This window comes from Toxorhynchites rutilus, chromosome 1 (assembly GCF_029784135.1).
Source record: "Toxorhynchites rutilus septentrionalis strain SRP chromosome 1, ASM2978413v1, whole genome shotgun sequence".
In the NCBI taxonomy this organism is placed as follows: domain Eukaryota; kingdom Metazoa; phylum Arthropoda; class Insecta; order Diptera; family Culicidae; genus Toxorhynchites; species Toxorhynchites rutilus.
In genome coordinates, this window is record NC_073744.1 from 64,038,399 (window position 1) to 64,053,793 (window position 15,395).

The 15,395-nt window shown below is 39.9% G+C and overlaps 1 protein-coding gene across 3 annotated transcripts in view; it reads right to left on the bottom strand.

Moving 5' to 3' along the window:
- Nucleotides 1–243: 243 nt before the first annotated feature.
- The window catches only part of LOC129764227 (GATA-binding factor C), a 482,359-nt gene continuing 467,207 nt past the window's right edge, over nucleotides 244–15,395 (bottom strand). For all 3 annotated transcript variants that reach the window (XM_055763118.1, XM_055763109.1, XM_055763098.1), the window contains exons 6-8: nucleotides 9,136–9,319; nucleotides 8,884–9,071; nucleotides 244–8,813 (exon numbers count right to left, since the gene is read on the bottom strand). In XM_055763118.1, the coding sequence (XP_055619093.1) occupies nucleotides 8,790–8,813; nucleotides 8,884–9,071; nucleotides 9,136–9,319 (396 nt within the window). In that variant the 3' untranslated portion in view covers nucleotides 244–8,789. The remainder of the gene's footprint in view (nucleotides 8,814–8,883; nucleotides 9,072–9,135; nucleotides 9,320–15,395) is intronic.

Consider the following 15,395-nt stretch of genomic DNA (forward strand, 5'->3'; position numbering starts at 1 on the left):
TTACCTCGATTGTTCATTTAGAATCTAGACTCTTTCTTCGAAGTCGGAAGTCATTAATGTTCAGAAAATTGGGATTCGAATGCTAAACTTTTGTGCAATTTTTGAGAATTCAGAATATTAAAACAAACAAACATCATGGTAAAAATACAGATTATTAGGCAGGTACACAAAGAAGGCAATGAAACATGAAAAATTAAAGCGAATGTGATAATCTAACAATTAAACGCACGTTCATTTTCACAGTATTTTAATCATTGTTTTTTTTTCACAAGTGTTATTTTTTTCCGCTCACAGTGGTACAATGTAATTACAATACTTTATAGTGTTCCGGGTTCTGTTTTCTTGACTCTTACAGTTAGTCATAATTTACACATTTATAATATATATATAGACTTCTGTTCTGGGTTGCAACCTTATACGGTAGTAATTTTATTACAATGTATAGTAATACTATATCATCAACACATCAAGACGTTTAAATGATACCTTCATTTGGGTTTATAATACTTTCAGCCAGTGTTTTTTTTTCTGCTGTTGCAAAAGTGTTGCCTTTTGCTTTAATTTTCGCCTCGCTGTCGACAGAGCGGGGCAAAGTCAACGAACCGATCATTAACTTTTTGCTTCGCAATTTCCACGCTCCCCTCCTTCGCGGCGATGTTAATTCTTCACATGCAGATGTTTCACTTATCATCGAGTTACTTTACATCAGTTATTGTTTCTTAGAAACTAATATTTACATCAATTTGCCCTAGAAAAAAACCCTCTTGCGTTCAGAAATGGATTTCTTGTTTTTTTTCGCCTGTGTTGAATTTCCATATGTAAATTACTTGTTCTGCTGGTAATTTTGCCTTTCGCTAGCCGAAAATTGTTAGTGGTCGCTCTTTTATTGGTGTGTGGATATAAAACATTCAATTCTTTTTGCAGTCTACTTATTTATATGGCATCAGTTTTTTATCTCCACTGTTTTTCAAACTGAGCAAAAACTGCGATACAATACTGAAGTGTATAAAAGTGTTTGCTCCCAAAAACAGGAAGTTTTCTCTTACATCGCTAGCCAATTCACCATTGTTCGTGTGTTCATAATCCACAATATCAACAAATCTTAGCTTAGAAAATTAAAATATTACAAGAAAACATTGCACATTCTTTGCTCGCGTTCAATTCATGTGTCAACTGGACTGAAATCATGCTGTTCCAAATTCTACTATGGTTTCATCACAATTTTGCGTTCAAGTCTACGCGGAAAATTTCATTCATTCGACGAATCTCGTCTGACCCTAGCATGCTTATTTACATTGAAAATATATTAAACAAAAAAAAATACACCCGCACACACTTTCACAAAATGTTCGAATGATTTGACGCGGGCTTTTGCTATTTCCAATACATCATCTTCATTCCCCGTGTCCCCAACGTTGTGTTTTGTCATGATAAATTCGATCATTCAATGTCGGTTTCATTATCCGCGGGTGTTTATTATAGCGATTGCTATCTATCGGATTAGCTCATAAATTATCAAGCATCGCTTGTAACGACGCCCCATCTCCGCCGGTTGTTGTGCCGCTCCGCCGCGTCCGGTCCAGGAACCGGTCGACGGAGATTGCGGATCGTGGTCGTGGTGCGCGGTGTTGAGGGTGCTGAGGTTCAAGTTTAGGACGGAAAGGTGTTTAGCTACTTTGTGCGAGCCTGCTTTTGCACACACACACACATAGTGACGGTGTCTCCATTTATCATTTTGCCGCCCAGTTTTGGGTGAGAATTTATCTATTTTGGCGATGGTTATAAATGGTTTGAATGCATCGCACCAAGGTTTACGAGCAATACCGATTTGCAAACGCAAGGCTATTTGGGTTTAACCCAGTTGTGAAGGTCAGGTATGAACGGAGCTGAATGGAGTTTCTTCGAGTGTTTGGCCATACCTGTGGTCTCGACACCTTACTTGTTTAAATCAACAATTGGACAACGAGATACAGTGATGCTTCTGAATTTTTTATCCGGAGACTTTTTCTTTACATTCACTATTGTGCCAAAACCATGACATTTTTTGCATGTTGAATTAATGTGACTGATAGTTACTATTGTGCCAATTTAGTTTAGTGTCAAACAGTGTAGGGGAAAAGGGGGGGGAATTTGGACCACCTAAGCAAATCGCCTAATATTTTTTTTATTTATTTATTTGTTTATTTATTACCAACAGACTAGAAACCCCAATGGTAGTCTTAGTATCTAAATTAACTTTACATAAATATTGCATTAAATTACAAAATTACATTAAAAATTTGCATTGCCTAGTAAGTTGTCCAAAGTCAAGGTCTAAAAACATTAAAAATTTACGCCTAATACAAATACGGGACAGGTTAAAGTCAAACATAGAGACTACACGGTTGAAAATGCGCAGCAGACCTGTAACAGCACCGTAAGCACCGTAGTTAGTTCGCCGGGTGGGAAACCAGAGAAGTGCAGCATTCCGAAGCTGCCTTGGCCGAGCCAGAAGATTGATCCTTTGGGGAATGGCAGGACAGTCGATTCGTGAGGTTAAAACGTCAGATATCACCATGGCTCGGGCAGTGTTCCGACGCCCGAGTGTCCGAGTGTCTAAATTGATTAGCTGACAGCGGCTTTCATAGCTGGGAAGGCTATACGGATCTCGCCACGGCAGTAGACGCAAAGCGAAACGGAAAACGGTCGTTGCACGTTTTCAATGCGGTACACACTGTTCTGGTAGTACGGGTTCCAGACGGCAGAGCAATACTCCAGTATGTAGCGAACGACAATAAACAGCCTTCAGACAGTAAATGTCTGTAAATGATTTCGTCGTTCGAAAGATAAAACCAAGTTCTCTAGATGCCTTGTTGACAATATATGCGATGTGATCCTTGTATGTAAGTTTTGCATCCAGGAGCACACCAAGGTCGTTAACGCACTTCACGCGAGGTAGAACCACGTTTGACAGCCGGTAATCGGAGGAGATAGGATTCCGTTTTCTTGCAAACGACACGACTGAGCATTTATTGGGATTCAGTACCATCCTATTCGTTTCACACCAAGCTGCAAAGAAGTCCAGTTGCCTTTGGAGGAACATGGCATCGTCAATCGATCTGATGTGGCAGAAGATTTTCATGTCATCAGCGTAAAGTAATCGGGGACTCTCTAGTAGATTATTGCAATCGTTGAAGTGACATAAAAAAACAAGTGGACCGAGATGGCTGCCCTGTGGTATTCCGGAAAACGATGCAATACATGAGGATAGACGATCACCAATCTTCACGCAGTTTGTTCTGCCAGTCAGGTAAGATTGGAACCATTGCAGCAGACTACCGCAGACTCCCATGCGTTCCAGCTTGGCCACTGCGATTGCGTGGTTCAGCTTGTCGATGCCAGCTGTCAAGTCGGTATAGATGGCGTCAGTCTGGCATCCCTCCGAGAAGCCATCGATGACATGTGATGTGAAGACAAGCAGGTTCGTTGTTGTTGAGCGTCCGGGCATGCATCCATGCTGATCGTTGCTGATTAGTTCCTTAAAATGGAACAACATAGACGGCAGGACTACGAGTTCAAACATTTTTGACGTGGAGCATAGGCTGGAAATTCCCTTGTAGTTGTCAATATTCTATTTGTCTCCTTTCTTGTGTACCGGGAACATATACGCAGTTTTTCAAAGGATCGGGAATTTTCCACTAGACAACGAAAGGCCAAACAAGTGGCGGAGCGGGGCGAGCAGCGGTTGGGCACACTTCTTTAGTATGAATGAGGGTATCCCATCGGGGCCCGCTGACATTGATGAATTCAATTTGGCCACAGACTTGAGGATAGACTCATCGTTTACGAGAATTCGGCTCAACAAAATCTCATTAACCGGAACATTTCTGGCGGCTGTCGATACTTCTTCGGGTGATAGCGTGGCATTATCAAACATTCCCGAGAATTTGCGAAAGTGCGAAAAGTCGTCGAATCTCTTCAGTATCAGTCGCAACTTCATCTTTGTAGAACATTGATGAGGGCATGTCGCTTTCCTTTCGTTGATCGTTGACATATTTCCAGAAGGCTTTCGGGTTTGATTTCAGCTTTTGCTGGATGCGAGTCTGATGTTTGATAAAGCTGCGTCTTCTTTTTAACTTATAAATTTGGTTCAGTCTACGGTAGTGTTCTCTAAGCGATAACACAACGTGATTCGCCGAGCGACGTGTTCTAGCCCTGGTATACTGACTGAGTGCTTCCTTCTTTAAGGTCTTCATTTTTCTAAGCTCATTTGTCATCCACGGAACTCGATTATCGGGAGAATACTGTTTCGGAACATACCTGTCGATCACATAACCGAGAATATGTGAATATGTCTGCACTGTGAGGTCAATATCATCCTTGTCAAGAACAGTATTCCAATCAACACTCGATAATACTGCACACATGCTTACGATGTCAGCTTTGAAGAAATTATAGTTGACGGGAACAGTAGTTGATTCGAAAGTAGTGAGTGTCTTCGTGTTAAGGGATAGCAACAGAGGAGGATGATGAGGGATAAACAGCAGCAGCAGGAGGATGATGAAGGACGTGTTTCACAAGTGGCGCGGGAGCCCCGGATATGACTGGGGCATGATCATGTTGTGAAACGAAACAGAGGTCCAACATGCGACCGTTCTCATTTTCGATGTTATTAATTTGACGAAGTGTGGCTGCGCTATACGTATCAAGCAAATTAGAGATGATGGCGGGATGGGTCGTTAGCGATGGATCAGCGTACAGAAAACCATCGCCAAGTGGACGCCATTTGATTCCAGGTAGATTTAAATCGCCGAGGATAACAATTTCGTCGCAAGTGGAAATGCTCGATAGTACTGAGGATACTGCATGGGAATGCTCTTCAATCAGGGCTGTGTCTCGAATACGGTCCGGAGGAATGAAGACGGCATAAAGGTACAGCTCACGGTCACATAATGCCAGGGAAATCCAGACTTGTTCCACACCAGTCCAGTTATTGTTGTCGAGCATCAGCGCCTTCCAGTTTCGGCGAACTGCGATAGCAACGCCTCCTCCTGACGTCTTTCGGCTGTTTAATTCCAAACCAATACGGTCCAAATAAAAAATGTCACATTGTATACTGAGCTACACTTGTTTTCTTTCGATACATAATGTTTAATCATTATATAAAGCTTAAATCTGCCAAATATATCATAAAATAAAAGAGATGTTTTTTGAACATTAAAATTTGATGCGGGGTGATTTGGACCGGATAATGTTACAATCAGAACAATGTTTTGAGATCGACACCAGGTGTCTTGGCCAGATTCCAGAACAGAAAAGGATTGACACCATCTCGAATTCTGCATGGATCTTTTCACTGTGTTCGAGCATTTTCAAACACTGTCGATGCTTGGTCAAAAAAAAATCCGTTCTTGATGGCCTGCGTTGCTCTTTCAAGCTCCTCCTTCTTCCAACGTTGTCTGTCCATCCTCTTTTTGTAATTCAGCGGCATCTGGAATCAATTAGACCAAAGAAAAGTCTCCAACCTGTAGGACCAATTCACCCCGCAGAAACGTGTTCATGTCACCCCACACAACACGCAAAAATTAAAATGCTATTAATTTCATTTATTTTTATCAAACTTACAGTTTCGCTACATCAAATTGTTCCTCTTCTGTAGGCGAACAGAACTGTACTGCACAATACATGAAAATTTTGTTTAATAAACGGGAAAAACCTTAAAACTACTATCGGAAAACTCACATTTTTTGACGATCAAAGTGCTTGCTGTGTTTATGCAACCGTTTCCCTCTACTTGTGAAGTTTTACCAAAGGTTTTTTACTTGAGGTACATACGGTTCAACAATAGAAGGAAATGACATTATAAAAAATCCAAGTTGAGCCGTAATTTTTGAGATAAAGGAGTGGTCCAAATCACCCCATATGACCAAATCACCCCTTGTTACCCTACATATAAAAATGGATTTCTGTCTGTCTGTCTTTTTGGCTGATGCTTATGGACTTGGGAATGTTTGTATAGATGGGTTTTTGGGGCCGGGGAAGGTTTCTATGATGATTCGAGATCCCCCCCTCTCTACCTTCCCCATACATATGACAAACACAAATTTCTGCGTAACTCGAGAGCTACTCAATCAAATCGAACCACATTTGGAAAGCGGAGGTTTTAGGGGGGGGGGGGAAACGTATTTTCTATGGTAGTTTTCGTGATAGTTTGAGACCGCTCCCCCCTCTCTAAGGGGGGGCTGCCAAACAAATTAAACACAAATTTCTGCATTACTCGAGAATTATTCAAGCAAATGAAACCAAATTAGGCCTATTGAGGTTTAAGGGTGCAAAAAATGTTTCTATGGTGGTTAGACTCTCCACCCCCCTCTCTAAGGGGGGCTGCCATACAAATGAAACGCAAATTTCTGCATTACTCAAGAATTAATCAAGCAAATGAAACCAAATTTTGCATGTGAAGGTTTTAGGGTGCAATACATGTTTTTACGGTGGTTAGATACCCCTCCCTCTTCTCTAAGAGGGGAGGGGGGGGGGTGAAAGGGGGGGTAGGTGACTGCCATACAAAAGAAACACAAATTTATGCATTACTCGAGAATTAATCAAGCGAATGAAACCAAATTCGGCATATGGTGGTTTTAGGGTGCAATAAATGTTTCTATGATGGTTAGACTCTCCCCCCCTCTCTAAAGGGGGGGCGGCCATACAAATGAAACACAAATTTCTGAATTACACGAGAACTAATCAAGCAAACGAAACCAAGTTTGGCATGTGGAGGTTGTAGGATGCAATAAATGTTTCTATGGTGGTTAGACACTCCTCCCGCTCTCTAAGGGTGGGCTGTCATACAAATGAAACACAAATTTCTGCATAACTCAGAAACTAATCAAGCAAATAGAGCCAAATTTGGCATGTGAAAATTTTAGGGGGCACGAAACGTTTCTAGATCAAAAGTTATGATTTTTTGTAGTAGAAAAAATGAGAAAAAAAATTTTTTTTGGACCATCGACTAACATCGACTAAAATTATAACCCAAAAACGAAAAAAACGCTTCCCTGGTTTCGAGATATGTTGTGTGAAAAATCCTCAGCTTTCCAGAAAAAATATGGAAAATTATAACGCCTTTGGTCCCAAGGTTATGAAAACAATAAAAAACGAATACAATCAATAATAACGACAGCAGAATTCAAATTTTCTGCAGGTATTGTATTTTTTCAAAATCAATCGGTCAAGTAGTTCAAAAGTTATAAATTTTCGGAAAAAGTCATTTTTGGCAAAACTGCGAAAAAATGTTTTTTTTGAACCACCCTTAAATGGAAATGGTCACCCTAACAAAAAAATTTAAAAATACGGGTCTCATAATTTGCGATAAAGAACAAAACTACCACTTTTGACGAAAATTTGAGAACCGCTATATCGGTTTGGCATAGAATGGCTGTATACATAAAGAAAAAAAAAAGATCGCCAAATGTAAGCGCAAAACTCGTAAAAGGAATCGTCCGATTTAAGCTATCTTTCTTTTATTATGTTTCCTGTATCAAACATGTATTTCATGTAACGGAGAAACATACGTTATTTGGAAGTGATTGAAGAATATCGAGCGACAACTGTATCTGAAAATAATGTTATATTATAATGACGAGTTTTAGCTGAAGGATGTACGAACTTAATAGAAAATTGTAAATGGTCAATTAGAAGATCAATCAATGAACAGTTCGGCGATTAGACCCATGAACGATCGCTTAGTAAGAAAAATACATTTTGGGCGGGACAAAGTTTGCCGGGTCAGCTATTTTCGTCAAAAACGACCCCATGCGACGGAAGAATCGACACAACATTGTTAACACTTCAAATCAATCACCCTGTATTGGAATGCTTTCATTAATTAAATTTCACAACATGAAAATATTTCTAATATTACGATTATCTGTCGACAAGTCTAAATTAGACGTTTATTTAGAAAAACAGTTGTCATCTAAAGTGTGATTACCTATGAAGAAGACTCGTTTTGAATGCAGCCATCATCCTCCGAAGTACCTCTGGATGTCTCCTTTGCAGCTGATTCGCGATTTCGATATGTGAGTGCCATCGCCATTGACATTTGATCTCTGGGTCGATTAAACCTACTTGCCGCACCAAAGTTCTCAAACTAAATTCGCAATCACAAACTTTGACACGTGCAACTCGAAACGCTGTTGCTGTAGCAAAACAGTCTGCAGAAAATCAGTTTCATCACCTCATTGACAAACCTTGTATTTAAGTTGTGAACGTTGAAATTGGTTGAACATATCCAAACTACTCGTTTTATTTTCTGAAAAAGTTTGCAGATGCGACAGGCTCACACAAAATAAATTATCAACGAAGAGTCATCGAGTGTAAATATTTCCAGCTTCAATTTCATGTAATTCAATTCACTTCCAATGAGGAAACGGAAGCGTTGCTAGACTTTCACCTGGCCTCGCTCCTCGAGCACCAGCCCACAAGCGTCAAGAGCTTCACCACGTACCACTTTAGATTTGTACTTGACCTGCCACTCGATGCAGCGGATGCTGATGCAGTTGGGACGATTGAAATGGTTGCTGCTGACACTGCAGCTCAAGATCCTGGCTGCTGCTGCCGTCACCGCTGCTACCCAGCGAAGAAACGTGATGATGGTGATGATGATAGTGATGCTGATGATCGAGCAGTGCGCTATGGTGATGGTGGTGATGCTGTGGATGTTGCTGCTGCAGCTGTTGCTGGTGCTGATGCTGCAGCTTTGGAGACGTACTAAATTCGAACAGATTTGTGTTGAAGTTGCTACTACTCCATCACGTGTACTCCGAGCGCCAGCTCTGCCGAATGGATACGAATAAGAGCACATTAACTCCAGTGATTGCTAGTGCATGCTTTCCATCGACTTACCATCGAATTCAAACCCAGGTGATAGGACTGCGTGTGAGGTACAACGCCACCGCCAAGCGACCCGGCACCGCCGAATCCACCCTGCAGGCCGCCGGACGTCCCGAGAGCTCCCATCCCGGTGGTGTACCAGCCGCCGTGCATATGCGTGTGGGCCGGATGCAACCCTCCCGACAGGTGGCTGTGTTGGCCTGTAAAATGTTCGAACAGGATCAGTACTTCACTCGATATGTCGACCTTGCAGCATCAACTAACCCATCGAACCGGGAAAAGTTCCCGGGAATGACTTGTTGTGGTCCAACGGTTTCATCAGGTCCCCCAGGTGATTACCCAGAGGAAGACACGACCCGGTGAATCCTTTCTTCTTTTTTGACTTCGATGACAGCTTCCGATTTCGCGTTTGAATGCCTTCCTTTTTCATCGTCAACGGTCGATTTACCTATCGAAAAGAGGTAAAGGGGAAATAGCTAATGAGAAATTGACACCAAATGAGTGCCCTCCGAAATAATGTGTGAGGTAAATAGCGAACGACTAAACAAATAGGTCATTGAAACGCTATGGAGGAACGGAGGAACGCATCGACTGCTGAGCACATGTTCTCGGAAGGAGCCGACGCGTGGCCGACGACAGATCGTAACACCGCATGCGTTACGCTCGATTTACCAGCGACTCGGATGCGTTAAGTCGACTGTCATAACGGTTGGCTCAAGTGGCCCCCGTTTGGTATCCAGAATCTTCGTTGGTGGCTGGCCGGTGTCAGCCAACTATAGTTCATCATTTGATTTTTCGCTCTTCTCGGCTCTCAATTGGAGTGCTGCTAAGTGCTGCTGCGACTACATTCCCCTAATTAGGCGAGCTCTGGTTCTTAGAATTCGAGAGATCTTAATCGAAGCCAGCCGTCGTCGCGTTTGTCATTTTTTTCTGCTGTGCTGAGCTGCGTTTATTACGTTAGCAAATTGATGCGTGTGTCGGCTAATCTTATCGCGGAGTGTGGATTTTTTGTGGAGTAAAATCGCGGATTTTATTGAATAAATTGAGAGAGAATGGCACGATGTAAAGTTTGTGCCACTAAATCTGACCCTTTGCAGTCCCAATGCATGCACCTGGTATATCCTAGATAACTGAGCTGATAAGTATGAATGTTTTATTACATTGGATTTTTACTGTTGAAAACAACCAGCTGAAATGTCTGCTTTATTAGTGCAGTATTCGTTCTTCAACTTTCCATCGGTAGTTAACCCGTTCCACGAGGTTGTGCACCAAAGAACCTTCCAAATCAAGATTTAGGAGGAAATTTGAAAACATTATCTGAATATGCTCTAGTTATAACATAAATCGAATTTAACTATGGATATGTTCCTCCGTCTGGTGTTCAAATATGTGAAAACATATTCGAAAAAGTGGATGTTTCACCACAATAAACTAAAAAAAATATCGTCGGGGGTCGCGGGGCAATGAGTGATTGAGAACCGCGCTCACAGAATCACATCACCTACCACAGTGAATCCTGATTTTCACCTCCTTCCACTAACATCTAACCCTTCCTTGATAAACGCTAGGAAACCCCGTTATACTAACATTCCTTTCCTTCCTCTGGTGACTGCAAGGACGTGGCCGGCGTCGTTATTGACTATTTAAAGCTCGAATCACCGAAACTTGCACAATGAGAATCATTTGCTACTCCCAAGCGTCATTCTGTTTGTTCTTTATGTAATTTCGCTGGTTCAGGTCAATCACGGAGAGCAACTACGAAGTGTACAGTCTACCCAAGCTCAAGCACAAGCTCAAATTCTTTGAATCGAATTTAATTTTTATGCACCAACCTTTGAGAGTTTAAAGAGTAAGAGTAACTACATAATTGTATTTGAAATATTTTAAGTTTTCTCTATTTTATGGTCATCTCTGCACTTGCTTAACCAAACTACAATGTCTATATACCATTGAATGGATAATTAAATACTTGTTTGAAGAGCCTTGGGTAGACCTAGGTTTCATCTTGTAATTAATAAGGAACAAGCATTTCGAAAATTTGTTATTTTGAAGCGTTGTCACGTCACGAAAATAGAGTTTTTTTAGTCTATCAGATGAACTTAAGTTCAAACATTTTTGTACTTGAGTTTCTCTTAGCAAACAATAAGGTTAACACACCACAAAGTATAGTCAAAATCGGTCCTAAACTATCTCAAGAAGTTGTTGTCACGTCACGAAAAGTATTCCAAACCACTCCAGCGTGATGTCCCAGCAAACATTAAATCGCATAGCTTGGCATTTTCTAAGCCACATATGAAGTGAGGGGCTTGGAATGAAAGGGGTGTAAGTGATTTGATCGATTTCTCTACATCGACTCTCTGTTTTGGTCATAGCTTAGCCTCAAATACATTCCCAGCTGTATTTGACAATGTGGAAGCTAGGTCAGAACCTCACCTATCAGATTCTATAGCAAACTTAAATTGGAACGTTTTTGCAATTGAGTTATTAAATAAAGAAAATGTTGATGAAGAGAAATCGATTAAGTCACTAACACCCCTTGCATTCTAAGCCCCTCAAGTGAGATCGAATCAAAATTATATATAATGTCGATCAAAGGATTCATTGTGTTCATCTAAAATCGTGTAAAATGCGAAAGTCTCGATCGATCGGTGCCAGGTGTCTTGGCCAGATTCTACACCAAAAAAATTGCATTGAGACCATTTGGTCGGGTTTCTGCCAAAACGAACTAAACGCCATTTTTTCGAAATTGAGTTACTTACATTACTGGATGCAGAAAATAATAATCTATCAACTGTAAAATGATTTGATTAAGTCAGTTAGTGGGAGCTCAATCTGCAAATTGAAATATCTCAAAATAATGTTTTTGGCGCTTGGTTCGTTTTGGCAGAACCCCGACCATCTCAAATCCTACATGGATCTTATCTCTTTCGTTCGAGCTTTTTCAAACACTTTCGATGCTTGGTCAAAGAAAATCCATCCTTGATTTTTTTATCCCAACAATTTATTTTATTGGGCTCATTTTTAGCAATTCAGCTCTAACAGAGCCGCATTCATTCGTGTACATTTTTTATTCTAAGATAACTTTTGTTGTATACTACACTATTACCATTTTGAGACGAGTTCCATCCATGAGATCCATCCTTGATGGCCTGCGTTGCGTTTTCAAGCTCTTGTTTCTTCCAACGTTGTCTGCCCATTTCTTTTTGTAATTCAGCGACATCTGGAGTCATTTAGACCAAAAAAAAGCCTCGAGCCTGTATGTCCAAATCCTTCCAACTTACCCTACTTCTGTCTTGAAAATTTTATTAAGAACATTCGTAAAATTTTTCGTATGTCCTGGTTTTTTCCGTAGCCTCTAACAAACTGGCTGAGTAATCGTCAGTTTAAGTCACAGATAAAAACGGCAATTGTCATAATCATGATAGTATATAAAATCTAAGTTCCGAACAAGATAAAGAACAAACTATCGGTGATCATTCTGCGGCTGTTAATAGAGTAACATTTCCGATGATGAAACAATAATATATAACATTTAAGTTCGATTGTTATATAAACCCTCTGCGGTCGGAATTAATGTACCTTTAATAAGATCCTCTTATCTTTACACAGTAATAATATTTTGTTTATATCGAGTACCGTTACCTATTATGCATAGAAATTCCATATACATTCGTAAAAATGTTCAATAGACATTAAAATACGTTTAAAAAAAATATAAACTAATACATCGTTGAATAAAGTATCTACTATGATTCCTTGCTATGGTTGCTGAGCAGACAAACGACCGCAACGGGTTAAAATAAGTTATTGTCCATGTACCAATCGTGGGACATATGATGAAATCACTAACTGTGGATAATGGAAATCTGACGTGCCTCACGATTTTATTTTAGTCTCATCAATGCGCTAGATTAATGAAGGAATGAGTGTGAAAACTACTAACTGCTACTTGCCTAATTATTTTCTAGTTTTTAGTACATTATCTGTTTTATTATTAAGTTTAATCACAATAAAACTGTTTAACTTAAAAAGTTTTTTTTTTCACTTATTTTACTTTCTAGTTTTTAGTACATTATCTGTATCATTAGTATATTTCTCTATAATGAAACCATACAACAATTTTTGATTTTTTTTCATACTTCATTTTTTTAGAATGTTTTCATGATGTAGCCGCCTTCCTGAATTTGTATTTTCAGGAATAACTTTGTCCTACTAGTTAAGCCCTTTCAATTGACACCCATATTGATGGGGTCTTGAGAAAATATGTAATCCGCCATTTTGTAGCGGCCGCCATCTTGAATTTGTATTTTCATGGATTCAAGAGAAAATGTAACCTTTGAACGTTAAGGTGAAGTGACTATTATAAGTACAGTGGGGTAAAAATCGCGATTTTTGAAGATTTTACTTGAATTTTCACCAGAAATTGTTTATATAGATATTGCAGCGAAATTAAGAAAGATAGAAGTTGGGCGTCAAAGAACAAATTGTAGAGTGGTTTGAGAGCTTTAATTTGATTGATAGAAACAATCAAGTTTGTTTTGAATTTTTGGGTAAAATTAACAATAACGCATTGAAAAATTACTATGAGAAAGGTGTTTTCTGACTTTAAGAGGATGAATAAAAAATTACACTTGTTTTTTATTTTTATAAACGAAAAATATGTGCATAAAAAACAAATAAAAAAAATATTATTTTTTTGACTCGATTATATACAGAGAAAAGAAATCGGAGACTGTATATATTCGAGTCCGTGCTGTAACTATGTTTTACTAGTTAAGCCCTTTCATTTGATACCCATATTGCTGGAGTTTTGAGAAAATATGAAATCCGCCATTTTGTAATGGTCGCCATCTAGAATTTTCATTTTTAAAGTTTTGAGAAAATATTGATTCCACCAATTTGTAGCGGTTGCCATCTCGATTTTGCACTTCTCAAAAATAAATGTGTTCTACTAGTCAAACTATTTCATTTGAGACCCATATTGATGAGGCTTTGAGAAAATATGTAAAAAAAAAACATTTTGTAGCGGCCGCCATCTTGGATTTTCAAGATCATGGAATACACAGTTTTATAATGACTGCAGACATAAAGCTGTGTTCCAAAGTTCAGATCAATCGGTTTACAGGGAGGGGGTCAAATTTGTATTAATGTGGGACAGCGCTACAGATAAAGTTACAAAGTAACAAAATTACCCACGCACATACGGTGGAGGGGATCTGGCGTAGTGGTAACATCCATGCCTCTCACGCTAAAGGTCACGAGTTCAATTCTCACTCCCGACATTCTTCCAAAAATGGAAGTAAAAATGACGAACCAGCCAAATGAGTTGAAAGTCACTATAATACAGATATAACAAAAAAAAACCCACGCACATACAAACGGGAGAAATTAAATAAAACCGTTTGAAAAAAAAAAGACCGAGCAGAACTGAATACAAACAACAAAACACTTCCAAAAGCTTGCATACTCGACCAATGGGAACGCCGCTATCGCAAAAATGAACTGTCCCGTTTCTAAATGAGCTAAGCTTTGATGAATTATTAGTAAATTTTGATTTTATTTGGAATTCATGCTCAACATCAATAAAACAATTGAGGTGTTTATGCAAGATGGTTAAGAGTAAAAAATTTGAAATCTTGTGAAAGGGCAATGGGATTCTCCCACTTGTGTCTCGTATCACTCTAGAACAAATATTGTTCACGCACTCTTAATCCCAAACTATCACTCTTAGTTTCTCCGGCGTCAACCGCTTCCTCGCATCTGTCAACGGCCTCGTCTCGATTTCAGAAATTCACCGATGCGTGCGACAATTTGCATCCTGCAGCTCCTCACCATCCTTCGAACAACCAAGCGCCTCTTGAAACTGTATCATTATTATTGATTGAATGGTCCCTGTGACTGAGTGTGGAGGATCCCTTCTTCATTCAATAATAAAACGATACAATTTTCATTTCCTCTCCTGCCGCCCGGGAGTAATAATGGCACACAACAGAGCACCGAAAGGACCTCTCGTCGCTCCTCGTCCATCGATTGTGCGCAAATAACAGCCACAGAACCTACATAATGATACGAGGACTTTCGCTACACAACACAATTCCATCACAAAACAAACATAACCTTGCAATTTGGCATCACACCGGGAGGGGTTGGGATGGCAAATAAGGGCCGGTAAAAAATCGGTAATTGATCCTCGAGTCCCATTCACAGAGCGATGGTTTCAATTACACATTTTAAGTGATTCCTACCTGTAAGGAACGGTATGGAAGCTGAAGTTGGCATGAAAAAGAAACAAACAAACTGCCACACCGAGGAAAGAAAAAAAATGTATATAATTTCCGCACAATAGAAGCCGGCTCGATATCGTTTTCAGGGGGAACATTCGGACCATGCGCGGAAGCTTAGCGGGACACATCGGCAGGCAGGAGGATGTGAAAACAGGGAAATGCTATGGTTTGACAATTGACAGATTTAAGAGGACTTCCACATTTTTTTCTGCCGAGCCAGGGCGAAGGGAAAGGGTGGGG